This window comes from Acyrthosiphon pisum, chromosome A1 (assembly GCF_005508785.2).
Source record: "Acyrthosiphon pisum isolate AL4f chromosome A1, pea_aphid_22Mar2018_4r6ur, whole genome shotgun sequence".
Classification (NCBI taxonomy): domain Eukaryota; kingdom Metazoa; phylum Arthropoda; class Insecta; order Hemiptera; family Aphididae; genus Acyrthosiphon; species Acyrthosiphon pisum.
Genome location: NC_042494.1, coordinates 7,348,461 through 7,365,349, shown reverse-complemented (window position 1 = coordinate 7,365,349; position 16,889 = coordinate 7,348,461). Strand labels below are relative to the sequence as shown.

The 16,889-nt window shown below is 29.5% G+C and overlaps 2 protein-coding genes across 2 annotated transcripts; one reads left to right on the top strand and one right to left on the bottom strand.

Annotated features, from left to right (window-relative positions):
- Positions 1-712: 712 nt before the first annotated feature.
- Positions 713-8,610, top strand: LOC100164667 (conserved oligomeric Golgi complex subunit 3). The gene is made up of 15 exons (XM_001950960.5): positions 713-1,123; positions 1,207-1,296; positions 3,238-3,357; positions 3,449-3,556; positions 3,617-3,784; positions 3,859-4,079; positions 4,166-4,381; positions 4,464-4,603; positions 4,667-4,933; positions 6,585-6,769; positions 7,482-7,608; positions 7,699-7,910; positions 7,978-8,181; positions 8,245-8,384; positions 8,456-8,610. The coding sequence occupies exons 1-15, from the start codon at positions 983-985 to the stop codon at positions 8,520-8,522; spliced, it is 2,406 nt and encodes an 801-aa protein (XP_001950995.1). The 5' UTR covers positions 713-982; the 3' UTR covers positions 8,523-8,610.
- On the bottom strand, positions 8,611-14,704 carry LOC103310834 (ionotropic receptor 21a). Its single transcript, XM_029488049.1, has 11 exons — positions 14,324-14,704; positions 13,715-13,798; positions 13,350-13,552; positions 13,123-13,251; positions 13,029-13,032; positions 12,367-12,554; positions 11,180-11,421; positions 10,857-10,997; positions 9,226-9,434; positions 8,968-9,144; positions 8,611-8,903 (listed from the first exon to the last, which is right to left on the bottom strand). The coding sequence occupies exons 1-11, from the start codon at positions 14,609-14,611 to the stop codon at positions 8,649-8,651; spliced, it is 1,920 nt and encodes a 639-aa protein (XP_029343909.1). The 5' UTR covers positions 14,612-14,704; the 3' UTR covers positions 8,611-8,648.
- Between the last annotated feature and the right edge of the window lie 2,185 nt (positions 14,705-16,889).

Sequence of the window (16,889 nt, the reverse complement as noted above, 5' to 3'; positions counted from 1 at the left end):
ACATTTTCGTTTTAATGTATTATGAACTTACTTATACCCATAAGTTAAGATATATTTATTATTTATTATATATCTTAATTGGTGCTTCTACCAAATACTAACATCGTTTATAGTATATTTTACTTCTACTAAGTAATAGTACTAATTTATTATTATACTAACATGGAACTTGGACTTAGTATTAAAAAAAAATGTGTAATCAAACATCCAAAGCAAAGGAAAGACATATTTATTAAGTTTATGTACCATAACTATTTTTATAAAATGAGTATGTAGGTTAGTACTTATTAAGTTTTTGTTAGCCATGGCCCATGGGCAATATTTACAATCTGTTATCAATATTATAGTATATAATAGATAAAAGATTGAAAACATCGATTTGTAAACATTGCCCAACCATACAGGTTAAGGGTATAGGACGATTAGCTTCAAGTATGGTCTCTCTCAGAGTCGGTTATCCACTATCTAGTATTAAAGTATGTACATATTCTGTGTTCATGACTAAAAATTAACATGTTAATTTATTATAATATCATGAACACAGAATAGATGGTCTTATTCATGATAAAGAAAAAAGGTATGTCAGCAACTTACGGTGTTTAGGTGAGTTTGCGCAAAGATGGAGTCCGGTTATCTCACTTTATCAAATCATACATTTTTCATTTTTATCACTCCAATTGGTGATATAACTGATAACAATTGTTTACGTCGGCAGTCGGCACTCAGCACGGGAACAATGCACCGTTGTCTATTATAGTTCATGAAATAATATTTTTTATTATTTATTAATTATTAGTTATTACTTATTATCATACTCCGGCTCCATAGTCCACAACCCAAAATCGTAAATTATAATATTCAAAAGTTGAGATTATAAAATTTTAGTTCCTAACAAATAACATTTTATACCTACCACTACGTTTTTGACATTTTGTGTATCGCACTATCGTTATATTTTCATGTAAACATTTGAAATTCAATTATGACGAACATTAAGCCCGGACGAATATCTGATAAATTGGTTCGATGGGAGGCCGAGAAGGATCCATTGGCACCTTTAAGTCAGTCTCAAATCAACGCATATCTGAGTTTGTCCGAACACATAAGCGATAGTGATTTTATGGTATGTGCTTACATTATTGAAAATTGTATATTATATTGTTCTGATATCTAGATATCTATATAATAGTATATAATTTTGTTTAGTCTTTAGAAATTGAAGACCACAGCGAAGATATATCCAATATAAATGAAGAGCCACAAATTTTAAATATAAATATTGAATCTGCCGAGGATGTGAGTATTAGTTTTTGCAGTAACGTAACCACAAATTTTAGGTTGGATTAACAAGGAGTAGAGACTATAATATCTAGCAATGTTTGTTTATAAATTCAAAAATTGTAGATTACTAAAAATTTTTTTCCGAGTCATAAAATTATGTCTATACCTACCTAATAATTAAGTATTTAGTTATAATCTGTGAGTATAACGCATTGGCATGTTTTTTTGCATTATTACTATCTGACCCCGTGCACTTTGTTGCTCGTTAAATGTAGCAACTCTATATGACCCAAACTTTGTTCAATTCATTATTTAATATTTGGTGGATGGCGTTCAAAACGTATCTTAACTTTTTCATTGCCCAGAGTAAAAATTCTGATTCGAAGCAGTATATTATCATTATAGACAATCTATCAGCGGTAGATTGCGGACCCCATGCTGTTTTTATGTAAGTGTATGATTTCAATCTAGAGTATCAATGTTATACCAAGTTTGTCGTTTTGTTTGTCGGACAAACATTGTGACAAGGGATTTTCATAATGCTATTGCCGTATATTTGAAACAATTATAAAATACATTTGGCCATGAGTAAAACATTATTTTTGTAGGTCGTCTCCACTAATTCAAAGGTTTGGTAAAAAAATTTTTGAAATTGGTTCAGTAGTTCCAGAGATTACTTTCAACAATGGTAACTAACAACTCCTCTTTATATAATAAAGTATAGAGTATAGAAGTATAGATGTATAGAAAAAACAATACAAATCAACAACCATGCCCGATTACCAATAGCAACCAATATATAATACACTGTTGCGCCACTGTTGTATTTTTTACATCCAGATTTCCTACTTTTCCGGTGGATTTTCCTAAAATTTTCTTTCGTAAAAATCTTCTCCTAGAAATTACAAACATCTTAAAAAAAATTTGAGCCAAATCGGTCCGGCCATTCTCAATTGATGAATTGATATACATTTTTGGCTCCATTTATATATATATAGATTACAAATTTGCAATCATGTATTATAATTTCAAGACTTTCTTTTTCAATTTAGTTTCTTTGTACAGTATTTTATTGCAGTTTCATCCAAATACTGAATCTTAAAAATACTTTATATGTTATTTAAATGCAAAATTGGCGGTTTTTTGTTTTTTGGTATCAATAAGTTGTAAAATATTTTTAAATATTGATTTAAATATTATGTTATATTAAGTGTGGGCTACATCCCCATCGTTCTCTCTGTCTTACAAACGCATATCATAGCAAATTGTATGCTCAGTAGATCTTGTTTAGCTCTGTTAGTTTAAAAATAATAATGAATAATTGACCTCTTATAAAATGTAGATGTAATAATATTATCAAGTGAACCTCATTGGGGTTTTTATATTTTAGTTTTAAAGTAAGTCATGAGTATTTTAAAATTGTAAATTGACTGTGCATTTTAAAATACTCATAACTTGTTTCAAAATTAATAAATAAAAATAACTATGAGGTTGAGTGGATAATAATCTCACCTTTAGATTTTATGAAAGGTCATTTCACTTTAATTTTTAAATTAACGGAGCTACACGTGTTCTACTGAGCATAAAATTTGCTATGTTACGTACTTGTAAGACGGAGACATCACATGCGAGAATCACGTCTTCTTAAGGAAGTCTTTGGGTAATGAATTGAATGTATAGTTGGTTCTTTAGAGAGGGTGGTCAAATGTAAAAATTCTATATAATTCCAATTTCCAAGTACTTTTTAAAATAACCGAGAAAAACAATGAATGAAAAAAGTAAATTATTATGCAAAACAATTTTTTACATAATCAATTTTGTTATTTTTGTTATAATTCAAAAATAAATAACTAGTCTTGGAAGCTAAGTGAAGTTTAAGTTTCCTAATTGCCATTTTTTTCTTGTTAAATATTTTATTCTTAGTTTTATTTGATACAAAATGTTGTATATCCTTAGTTTCATAAATTCTATTACGAGATGGCACAAAAATGGATGTCTACGGAAATTAAACCATGTATACAGCTTGCAAATGAACTACAAAGTCAGCTAGACGAGTGGAAATTAATGTTATCCAAGGTATAATAAATTATAACATTATTTTATGATTGATGCAAAATCAATTGTTTAGACTATAAATTATAGATAATACTATATAATTGCTTTTTAGATGGACGAATGTATGCAGCTCATCGGTATGTTAGAAGAAAAATACAGCGAGGTTTCAAAGAAAACAAACTCTTTATATTTGGCTGGAGAAGAACTACATACCGATCAGGTTTTAAAAATTGTGTACAATTAGTTTTTAGTAAAAATTATAATTACATATTTGTTATAGACAAGTCTGAGTAACATATGTCAAGAAATCAATGAACGTTTATCCATCTTCAATGCTGCTGACTCCATACACTCGAAATTGGATTCACCTTCGTTCATTGTCACCAGTGAAATGTTTGCTAACATGATGATGTCCATTGATAACGGAATTAAATATTTAAATTCTCATGTTGGTATAGTTGAACCATCATTATTAGCTTTTTATTTGTAACTATCAATCAATATATTATTTGTCTTACATAGATGTCATATAAAGAGAGCAATAAATATCTTGCTCTGTATGTAAATGCCAGGTACAAGGCTCTATCACTTGTTCATACTTACATAACTCAATGTCTTCAAACAGGAACAGAGAGTTTAGATACAACTGAATTCATAGCACACTACGGGAAGTTTCAAGCAATTGCGACAAAAGTACGACCAGTGTTAGAATTATTAGAAAACCGAAAAGATTTGGATCCAGTGTATGTGTGCTGTTTAATTCATTGGCCAGACTTATTAGTTATTAGATTAGACACCTGCAAATTACATCTTAAATTTATGTTCATAGATATTCTGTAGCATTGGAAGACTGCGTGCTGGCTTATGTGACACGGCGGAAAGCTCTTCTTGGTTCATCCATCAGTAATACACTGTCAAACTACACGTCAAGTGGGAGTGATTATTGTTCAACGTTACGTTCATCGTGTAAAATACTCATACAATTGACTCATGACGAAAACCGATTGTATCAATGTTTCTTTACAAATAAATCTCCAATATTCAGGTATGATACAAACATGTATGAATATTATTTCCATGTACCTATATTGTGGTAGTTTGAAAGTCTTTTATTCTTTTGATTCTAGAGAATACCTGGAAACTGTCTGTATGCATTTGTATGACATGCTTAGACCATTAGTGATTCATATGAAACATTTTGAAACATTAGTGGAACTTTGTACAATCCTAAGAATAGAAATATTACAAGACTATGTTTCTGAAGATGGTAACTAGAAAAAAAATTGATTTTATAACATTCCATTGAGTTGAAAACAAACCGGTTTTTTAGCATCACTTGAGGTTTTTGGATCTGTAGCAGAGTTATTATTACAAGATACACAAGAGCGTTTAGTGTTTCGAGCCAATTTGTACTTTGTCACAGACATTTCAGAGTATAAACCGTCACCTGGTGATATAGCGTATCCAGAAAAATTAAAACAAATGGAAGCAATCGCTGAAGAAATGCAATATAGACAGTTGACTAGATACGATTCAACTGGAAGTTTAGTGTCATCAGTATCTGAAGCGCCATCAGTTATGTCAAAACAGTCTATTGGTAGGTATTCATAGCTTTTTGTTTCTGTTTTTCTTGTCCGTTTATAATTGTATTATAGTGAAATATCTGTTAACATCATCTTTTTGAGGGTGTTATAATGAAATAAATCATCTGTTTTACATAAAACACACAATATGTAATAATTAACAGCACATCATAAAATATCATATCAACTATATGGTTAACACTTAACACTTAACATTAAGCTAGTTCAATCTATTGTAACAAATAAAACAATATTATAATATATGTCTTCAGTGGTGTAATTACAGGGGGGGGGGATTTGAGTGTTGTATCCCCTCCCATGACTTTTTTTTTTAAACTGGTGAACCATATTTATTTACTTATTATTTATAGGTAGTAATATAGTATATTTTATAGAAATAACAAATAAAAACCCAAATCCCCAAATGGTAACTGTAACTAAGATAATATTACTTTGTAATTTACACTAATAAGTAATCACTATTAAAATAATGCAGTATAGCTCAATTTTTGGGAATTTTTTTCGGACACCTACAGATATATTTCAATGAATTAAGTACAATGGTTTAATCAGAATTTGTCTGTTGGACCTAGTTCCAAAGGTTATACATTTTTGAAGTTTGCAGTTTTGAGTTGTTTTTTTACGGTTAAGTAGATTATTCAACTTGAAAAAGTACATTTTAAAGCTTTATTAAATTGTATGTAATTATTTATTTCCATATAGGTATGCATGCATTTATACTACCATGTACCTCATTGCATCATACAGATTACAGATTACAATGGTTGGACTAAGAGGTTTTTATGATATTAACCAAATTTTTTTTTTTTGGTTTGTGGCTGGGGGAAAGTAAATGTTTCAATCCACCGCCCCCCCCCCCCCAAAAAAAAAAAAAAGAACATGACCAACTGTATGTCTTGTCGCAATCTTTTTTTAATGTATTATTTTTTTTAAATCATAATGTGTATAAAAATTTTCCTGACTAAACACAAATAATATTATTCTCAATAATGTTATTAAAAGCTGTGGTACCTTGAAATGAATTATGTTGTCACAATGAATGACTAATAAGCTGTGAACCAGCAGTTTTACTATTCTGTGTGCATAATTATTACACCATCGTAATTAGTGGACACGTTTTAAATTCTTCAGAGAAAACCATGTAAAATAAATATTTATATTACATATAAATATAAAACAGGACCTGTGTAATTATCGAGTTTATATTATAATAAAAATAAAAATTTAAATTCATAACATTGTTATAGACATGCCAAAAGGTTTTTATAAAAATCTTATATTTTGTCAAATGTTTTAATAGTAATCACTAATCATAAAACATAAATAAAAAATGAAAGAAATCATAATTGATAAAAGATAAAACAAATTATTTTATGTATATCTGTATCTTCATTTATAAATCTATAAAAGGTTGTCGTTAATTAACTTTAAGAACTAATTTACTGAGTATTATACAGCTTAAGTTGGTATAGTTAGTTGTCCCTCCAGTTTGTTTTAATTCTTCGAAATCATAAGTTAATTTATATTTCTTATTTCTAGCCTGGTAAGTAAAAAATTTTAAAATTGTCTCCAATAATGACATAGTTTCACTATACTCATAATTATAAGTATACTATATTACAGCGTTATAATTTTTTTTTCTAGGTGGATGGACTTCTGCTGCAGATCTGCATGGAATGTGGTATCCACCTGTAAGGCGTACATTGATGTGTTTATCACGTTTATATAGATGTGTTGATAAAACAATTTTTCAAAGTCTTTCTCATGAAGCAGTTGCGTTGTGTTTGAAAAACATTCATCAAGCGGCTCTGATGATTTCTCAAAAAAAGGTAAATTTATTTGAAACTCTTTTTTATGTTTGTTGGCAGTTTCTTTTTGTGCTTATGAAAACTATTGAGACTAATTAAACATTTACTTCGTAAATGTATTATCCAGAAATCATTTCCAATTATTATATTATGTTCCATGAAAATATGAAACTTTTTGCACTGATATATAAAAAGTGTTTGCAATAAAAGTTAACAGAAAAAAAATAAATGGGGAAAGTAGGTAACCATTCTGCTGTACAATAGGAGTCGAATGTACCTTGTCATTAAGTAGATTACTGTAATGTATGTATTAAATGTATTGATTATTTAAACCATTGCATACAAAAAATTAATCTAAAAAGAGACTGCCTGTCAGCCTATTATCATTCAAACCTTAAAATGTGATACAAAGTTCCTCGTACGTTGCTATTATAACTTTAATAAAAATTAATGATACATTGCCATGATGTTTTTTTATAAGCATTTGAAGTTCCATTTGTTTACTTTTAATTGGGAGTTTCCTGTAAACTATCTGCATATGTTATGTACTTGTTTCATGCTATATTTTAGATATTTATTGATAAATTTAATACTGAGATATTTTACTTGAAAGTTTTGTTTGAATATTGAATATACACAAAGTAAACATAATAATTATAACTCAACCAAAATCATAAATATACAACAGACAGCGTTAAATACATGTTAATTTGATTATTGATTTATTTTTTAGACTCCAACAGACGGTTCTTTGTTTGAGATAAAACATTTGTTGATAATCAGAGAACAAATTGCACCGTTTCAAGTAGATTTTACTATAAAAGAACTGAACTTGGATTTTAGTAAAATGAAAAATGCCGGTAAAATAAGTTATTTAAAATACATATATACCACATTTTACATAATTTAAAAATGTATGCACTTATATATTATACATAATTTATTTTTAGCTTGGGGTTTATTTCAAAAACATGACAAAATGTTTGCTTTAAACTCTAGTAACTCAATCATTGAATTTCTACTGGAGGGAACACCAGTTGTGCTAGAGAACTCTGTGGATTCAAGACGTTTAGTAGATCAAACATTGAAAGAGTCCTGTCAAACATTCATCAGTAATTCATCTAATGCATTAGTATCACCATTGTCTATGTTTCTGGACGAAGTATGTTTTGATTTGTTAAAGATTAACATGCTCTCAAACAGTTCTTCTTGTAACATATTATTTTCAGGTTCAAAAGTATATTAAATGGTGTAATATGCAAGGGTTCCTAGCTATTGTTAAACAGCAAGAATTCGCCCAACCTAATGCTATTCACGAAAAGGTACAAGAATCATTGGCAAAAATCAAAAAAGATTTACCATTGATCCATCAGAGTATGGCATTGTACTTGGCCAATGGGGACACACAGTTTGTCTTGTATAGGCCTATCAAGGTACGTCAATAAAAAAAAAAATACCAAATATAATGTACTTATTTTTATATTTTTGTTTTTTAGAATAATATCTTGCACATGTTTACAAAAATTCAACAATTTTTAACAACAAACAGTTACACTAAAGAAGAACAACAATTAATTGCGTGCCCTACATCTGAACAGATGTCTATGTTGTTATCTACTTTGGCATCAACTAAGTCGTGAGTACAACATTATTTGTCTATACTTTTAATTTGTTCTATTATGTGACTCAATAACTACGATTTTCTAGGAACTCGAGAAAAACAAGTGCTGTATCTATTGATGAACATCCGGCTGAAACCAATGAAAACTCTTAGTAGTATTAAATCAATTTGATTAAATTTAAATGTCTGTGATAAATGTTTTGAAATATTCATTCATTAAAAATAATAATGTTATTATCCATTACTCATGTTAGCATTAATGTATAGTTACAAGTAATTTTAAAACGCAGTTAATGGTCTAAATGGTTCAGCTGTAGTATTTCCCCTGACAGTTAAGGATTTAGAGCGCTTTTTTTTCTTCAAATGCTTTTCAATTTTGATTTGTGCAATTTTTCTATTTTCTCTTTTGCATTTCACAAATTCAATTGACAATGTGAAAGCAGCCAGAAATATGCCTCCGCCTAATAGTACAAACATGCCTTGGACATCATCCAATGCAAGTTGACGGTCTTCAGGAGCAATTATTAAGTTTGGCTAAGAAAATTTAAAACAATTAGTTTTTAACGATATGATGGATTGATTCACTTACGTTTCTAACTCCAGACTTTTGTGTGATTTCCCATTCAATATCTTTAATTATTTTGGTAACTAAACCACTCTGTTGTGCTCGGAGTATGAAGTTGCTAAATATGTTACGAAATACAAAATTTTTTTTATAGGCTATACCAATATTAAATGGAACATAACACTCTGAAGCAACGTGAAGGAATATTTTCTTGTTGTTGTATCTAAAATCATTAATATAATATAATTCCTGGCCCTATATTTGTGAATTATTTTTGTAACTCAAAATTTATATAGGTACATACTTTTGAATGAAGTTGTTTTGGGATAAATAGGTGAGTGAAATTTTAGAACCCAGAAATGCATAGTCTAATATAAACCTGGTTCTGACAATGTAATCTATTGCATCATCTAAATTCTTCATAAGCTTTATATTCGACAATAACCTTCTAGACATTGTATCATTGGTAATATTTAAATAATGTTGCCAACCACCCTTATCTAAAATATAAAGTATAATTTAAATATAATATTGTTATTGAATTTATTTTCCTTTGTTATTATTTATTTTTTCTGTTGTCAAGTTAAGAATTGTATTTTAGATTCTGAGTGGAGCGAGGAAGCTAGTGGTTTTACAATGGGGTTTATTTTTATTTTTTATCCTGAATACAAAATGTCTACCAGAAAGAGTGCTTAGATTTCAACATAATATAGTACCTTATATTTTAGCAAATTGGATCAAGTTGGTACTTTAGAGAGGTCATTTTTCGATTTTCTCAATAGTTATTTAATACCACACGAAAAACTACTGATAAATTACGTAAACCGCTAAAAATGGGATTTTAATTTCTAACGCTTTGTTTATCGCCAGAGCAACAAATAAAAAATAATTATAATATTATAATATTAATTCAACTAACAGGCTATAATAATTAATAATAACAATATAAAAATCCAGCCTGTCAAACCGTCTCCGCTCAGAATCGTTTTTCGAATACAATGATATTATATCATTGAATTCAAGTTTAATAAATCCATTATACATTGACCCACATATAACCTACTGTACAGCAGAGCGACATCCACTTAAATGCTTTTATAATTATAGTTAGACAATCATTATTTTAAAATAAAACTAAAATAATAGTTTATTTTTTCTTATATCTTTTAGTGTAAATTTTTTAAGACTAATAACTAATAACTAATTAGTAGTTAATTTGTTTAGTCTTTCTAAACTTTTCTTGAATGCGGATAATGAACCATAAACCGATAGGAATACATGCCCCAGTCCCATCGCAGTTATTTGTAAGAAATATGGGAAGTTAATTTAGTTGCTAAATTCTTTTTATTATTATCTATTACCCAGTTTTTTAAAGAATACTTTATTTTGTATTCAGAATACGTATTTGAATAAATGGGTTTATTGAATATAGTTAATACATCAACATATTAAATACCTATACAAATAAGTGTTGAACATATTTATCAATAGCATATCTAGGATTTTTTCTCAGGGGGGGGATGTAAAGACTTTAATAGACATTCATATTATTATAGATAATATGTTGTATTGCTTATACAATTTGGTCTCGGGGGGGGGGATATAGTACCCACTGGTAGGTATTTATACTTCATAGTAGTAGGTACCACAATAACAAAATGTGATAACGTTAGTACTTAACAATAATTACCGATACTAATATTATATTTATATAATTAGTTTTGTCACAAATATAAAACGTTTTAGTTCCTTAAAAAAAGTATTTTTTGAATGAATAAAAAAATTCAAAATACTTACGTTGGGGCGTAGGGCTATGTTAATTACTTTTTTAAAAAAATACCTATTTAAAATAATAGTATTCAAAAAAGAATTTGAATATTTTTAATTTAATTCATTAAAATACTTAACAAGACTGCAATTACCTAATGTCATTACTCTGTAGCCTTGATCGACCAATTGGTATGATTTATCCACTATCACCGGTTGTTCTGGTAATGTTATGAATGCTATTATCGAACTAGTGTAGGCCGTCGTAATAATAATCGTAAAAATCCAATACGTTCCTATAACGAACAATAGTCGCATAATAGTAATTAGTAATAATATTAGTATAATAAATTTACCATTTAAATAAAATTCAAAAATAATAATAAATAAGTAATGCAATCAATAATATATATAGGTACATAGCCTGATGGCTAATAACGAATCAGCAACGGCTGTAACAAATTTCTGTTTTACTCACCAATAAAGAGTCTGGTTGATCCCATTTTGGTATTGGTCCAAGACTTGACGTCTTTAAATGTGAACAGATTTGTGTATGTCCCGAACATATAACAGCACATGCTTTCCAGCTGTTTGGGACTCTTGCACAGCGTTCCCACATTACGGTTATTTGTGAACGCTATGGGAAATATAGCCACCATATAAGTGATCACCACCATAACCCAAATGCTCCAGTGAAATGGACCGAATATCGCCCTATACCTATAACAACGACAGTTCAGATACCCGGTACCTACTCAGAATTTTAATGTAAGGCTCTTACCTAATAAAGTAATAAATAATAATACGCTAAATAAGGGTGATCAATAGTTTAAATTGGCTGGTGCCTGTTCCGCCCTGGTTAAACTTACTAGTAAAACCTAGTAATTTTGTGAAGTTCGACCCTAGACAATGTCTAATCAAACACACACGTTAATTTTTGTGGTTTTAAAAATAATATTTATGTATATAGTTTGAACTTTGAATAGTTTATACAAAATTATAACTGTTCGCTATGATTTGATGTTTAAAAAAAAAAATGGAAAAATAATTGTTTTTTATTTTTGGTTGTAGTAATAGAACCTATTTTAATTTTTTTGTAAGATGCTAATATATTATCTTTTAGATTCTGGGCGTAGCAAATGAATAAATGTATTGTATTTACATGATGTGTATTTTTTCTGTCTATCATCTACATTTGGAGTAGTAAAAATACTTCGATTTTCGACATCAGCATCTTCCCTGATAGGAAAGTAGTACCTCTTTGGTACTTTTGAGAAGTCAATCCGTTTTTCGTAACAATGATTTATCATTGACTTCAAATATAACACATCCATTACAAGGACATGCTAGACAACTACACGATTTTCGTACGTCTCAGCATAACCGAATTTAGTGGATAAAATTATATTCAATAGTAAAAATAATAATAAATTCGAAATTGGAATCACTTATTTTTTTTTCAATTCTCGCATAAGACGCTTTCCCGCTAATGACGCTCTAGAGAGCTGGCCCCTTAAAGAGCGCCTTAAGCGAGTTTTACTTTACTGCACACCAATTTTTTTTCTAAGAAAGTTAGAATTAAGAAATGTATAGTAGGTATTTCCGTTTGGATTGTATATACCGAATGGCGAGGAGCAATAATGTCATTATTTAATATTCGTTTACTTGGACAGAGCAAATGATCCCAAAGATACGAATGTCCCACAATCTTGCAAAATAACAGGAGAAAAATCGACCAACGAATAACGAGCGTTGGTCATGTATAAACCTGAAATTCCGATATCAGCTTTGGAGGCCACTAGATCTCCAATGATCCGATCGTCACCTTCGCCTCTAATGAAAAAAAAAATAAGCTTATGAATTAAATTATATACTGTTTTGATAAATTATTAAGAAAGAGTGATAAAAATATATGAAATAATATAGTTAAATAAAATATAATAAAATTACATTAGAATCATTATACAATAGGTATTTTACAATTTTAAAATCAAAGAAATTTGACACAAATAGGAAGAAGAGAATAATATTTTCGAACGATATAATTAGTAGTGCCTTATAGTTTACTTGTGTGTAAGGCAATTAGGGAAATTTGTAAGCCTCCCCTCCCCTAGCAAAAATCCTTATATATAGTGCGTGCCTGTTGTATAATGTAAAGAAACAAAAATGGTATCTTGATCAAAGACACTAGGAAGATTCATATACCTAATTATATTATATTCTCATAAGTACCTAGTCCATGCGGGCACTAATTAGCAATAATAATTACAAATGTATAAGATAATTTCATAAATTAAATATGATATTATCTACTGTACCTAATTTACCATTCTTTATTTAAACGTAAGAAACAATATTATTTAAAAGATTTTAAATGTAATAACTAGGTAATAAGCAATAATATTACTGTTCTAGATTTACCTGGATTTTGAAAAAGTTGCATCGTGTATTCCCAATGTAAAATTCAATACTCGCGAGATTATTTGTAACAATCGAATTTCGACCCCGTCCCACGACGTGGATTGTTCTTGAGTTAAAACTTTGTCGACGCTAAGTGGACTAAATATAATAGGTACACATTATAAGATCAAAACACATTATTCGCCCAAAAAATCTTATTTTTTTAAAATATAGTTAACTGCAGGTACCTCCGAAATACTAATGGCGGGTTTTCAATGGCAGACAAAATAAATCGATGTCCCCGAAATCCATTAACTAATTTGACCGGGTACAAGTCAACCTCCGGTCTCGTAAATTTATTCAGTTTCCACGTGGTTAAAATTGTTTGGGCGCTACTTCCTAAGCCATCTATGTACATTTCATGTGTATATAATTTGATATCAGCTACTTCCTATAAGAATAGGTATCGGGCGTTAAATGCGTTATACAGGGTTATTTATACAATAAAATATATTTACTATACACAACAATTGGTGCAATCGTAAAATTAATTCAGGGCCGTTCTCACAATGTCCGGTTAGGTAGTATCATATAAGTGTCTCATAACGTTAACTGGCAGAATTTCTTTTGTGTTACCGATAGAATTCTGCCGGTTAGCCTTAACTCCGGTTAGGACATGATAAGAACGGCTCTTAATCTGTAAATACATTTGTGTTATTAAATTTTAAATGTTTAAAAGTATATATTAGCTCTACCACATATTATGTGGTACATAATTGAATGTACAATTTAGGTACCTATGTCTTAATATGTATAGATCTAAGTAAAATAATACTTATAAGTTATAATACTTAGTAAGAATCAGGTAGGTATTACTAATCAGGTACCTGAACAATGGGTTAATTGGTTAATATCTATTAGGTACCTTCAACAATGTAAGCTGACTAGAGAGTATTCGTTATCATTTATCAAATTAAAAATAATAAATAATACATATTTTATATTTATGAGCATAATTAAGTAGCATATAATATTATGTGTTTCAAAGTAGGTACCTGTCTAACTATAGTTTTTAATTTTGACTAAATACTTTATAGGTACCTACAGTGCCACTAACAATGTATTATATCGTTAACACATAAATCTAACAACAATTATGTACAGTGTATTTATTAATAATGGAACTCTCAGAGATATTATTTTATTTATTTTAACTGATTACATTTTTGTTTTTTTCCTGTAAGGCTGGTCCGGCGGAAGCAATCAATAAGTTCATAATATTTTGGGATGCTGGGCTTTTGAAAAATTCTTGTATTTGCCATTTGGATCCAATTGTCACTATGAATACTCTGCTATCAATCGCGTTGCCAAACTTAGTTGCCGTGATCTCAGGATCTTGACAAAATATTATATAATTTACGCATCTAGACTCCGAAACTCTAGTCCTTTTTGAAGAATATTCATAAACATTAAAGAGCTTGTACGATATCGTATCTAACGATGGCAACATTGTTTGCAGAACATCCTGAAAAAATGTAGCCAAATGGTCAGACAAAAATTAAATACATATGTGATCTAGTGATCAGATAGTTATGTTTCATATTTATTAATAAATTATAATGTATATAACATACTGCAAGGATCACTATACAATATAAAGTCACCACAATATAACTATTAGCATACTGCCAACCTTATAAAATGTATTTATTTAATATTTACTTAATATAGTAATAAGAATAATATGAATTATATCTCTCAGCTATTATGTCAATGGCCTACTATCTTAATAAAATAAATATTTTTAACTATCGTATATTAAGTGTAGCTTGTATAAGTTAATATTACGTTAATACGGGGATCTGTCCATGAATCCATAAAATAATATACACATATTAACTTATCGCACGGTAAAACGTATTAGACGGGAAAATGTCTTACGGGGAAGTGTTTACGGGGAAATGTTCGACGGTGAAATGGAGACGGGGAAGTGACCCGTTACCATTTTATGTTCTATAAAGTACTTTAGTAAACTTATTTTAGTAAAAAAAATCATAAAATATATGTTAACTTTAAATTGGACACGGGCTCGCAAGTCAATCTTTTACCACATAAAGTATATAAACTACTTAATTTAAATGTAGGCATTGAGAGCTCAACTATTAAACTAGAGGCTTATGGTGGGCTTAAAATAACTCCTTTAGGTGTAGTAAAACGTACATGTACAGTTAATAATATTTCAGCTGTGGTCACATTTTTTGTAATTAATAACAATCCTATCCCCAATACTTAGTCTGGAGGCATGTGTGAAATTCAAATTAATAAAAAACTAGAAAATCATGTAAGTACATAATATTGTAAAATATGTTGGTGGCACCACCAATTATGAACAAAACAATTTTGTTAGTAAAAACATAGACATTTCTACAGGAATGAGAATATTCCCTGGAACAATTTTTGAGCGAAGAAAGTATTATTGATTTTACAATTATGTCTGTTTCAGGTTTCTTTTTGTTTTTGTATAGTACTGAAAATACTTAGATTTTCAACTTTAGGAGGACGTAATACCCACATGTGTTGTATCCGTCTTACAAATACGTAACTTAGCAAATTTTATGCTCAGCAGAACACATGTAGCTCCATAATTTTAAAATTAGAGTGAATTGACCTCTCGTAAAATCTAAAGGTAAGATCATTCAGGCAACTTAATAGAGTTTTTTTATATTTTAATTTTGAAGTAAGTTATTAGTATTTTAAAATTGTAAATTGTTTGTACATTTTATAATACTCATAACTCGCTTTAAAATTAAAATATAATAAAAAGCCCATGATTTCAGCAAAATCTACCGGGAAGGTATCTGGATGTCAAAAATACAAAAATGGGCGCCATCTGTCTAGGATAAAAATAAACATATTAATAATATATTTTTGTTTATTGTAAGGTTGCTATTGGTTATGATTGTTATAGTTTTGGTTGTTAATTTTGAAGAATTTTATTAAAATAAAAAGAGGAAATCAAACCTTGGCCGCCCTACAAATAGTGCTAAGAGGATGCGCTTATCTAGGAACAATATAGTGAGTGTCAAAAAGAGTGTCCACAAGCTGAATTTATTAGTTTTACACAATAACTTGTTGGCATATTTCTTAATAATATTATCAAATAAAAACCAAATATTATATAACATAACACACAATTTTATTCAAGTTAATTTACATAATATACAATTTACTTATACATTATTACGGTAGCATAGCTATAATTTATAACTATTTAGATAAGTATAGATTTTTCACAAAATATTCCTCCAGTTTGGGGTTAGAATTAGATTACACTAACTTTAACTCATATGGTTATAGGTGAAAAAGGTGCTAGCGGTGGGCAGCAGTAACCTCTAATATGACACAAACGGGGCGAGGTCGGATACATCACTACGGCGAAAAAGCAAAGTGAATATAACGTTCTATAAGGTACTAATAAGGTAAATGAGCGAAAACAGACGACCGCGACGTGGAAAAACAAAACTCGAGGCGAAGAGCCGACGGCTGCACAGTAAATAATTAAATACGCTCGGCAAACCTGTCCAAACTCGGTACTTAGCGTAAGCTCGACATGATGGCAGACGTAAACGAATTCAAACGGTTTGTCCGAACGTCCGGTGAACACAACATGTGTCTGGTCGGATACAAAAGTGAAAAGGTGCGACGTTTAATTAAACTTATTACTGCAAAAAAGTGCGGTGTGAACTCGGTACGAGCGCTTTAACGGTGTGGGGATGGGACGTCTAAAA

Coding starts and splice junctions, on each gene's coding strand:
- LOC100164667 (XM_001950960.5), top strand. CDS start 983: ATGACGAACATTAAGCCCGGACGAATATCTGATAAATTGGTTCGATGG. Junction 4,934..6,584: donor TATGTCAAAACAGTCTATTG/GTAGGTATTCAT, acceptor TTTTTTTTCTAG/GTGGATGGACTTCTGCTGCA. Junction 7,609..7,698: donor TAGTAAAATGAAAAATGCCG/GTAAAATAAGTT, acceptor ATTTATTTTTAG/CTTGGGGTTTATTTCAAAAA.
- LOC103310834 (XM_029488049.1), bottom strand. CDS start 14,611: ATGTTGCCATCGTTAGATACGATATCGTACAAGCTCTTTAATGTTTAT. Junction 13,799..14,323: donor TACAGGAAAAAAACAAAAAT/GTAATCAGTTAA, acceptor ATGTATTTACAG/ATTAAGAGCCGTTCTTATCA. Junction 13,252..13,349: donor CCGCCATTAGTATTTCGGAG/GTACCTGCAGTT, acceptor TAGTCCACTTAG/CGTCGACAAAGTTTTAACTC.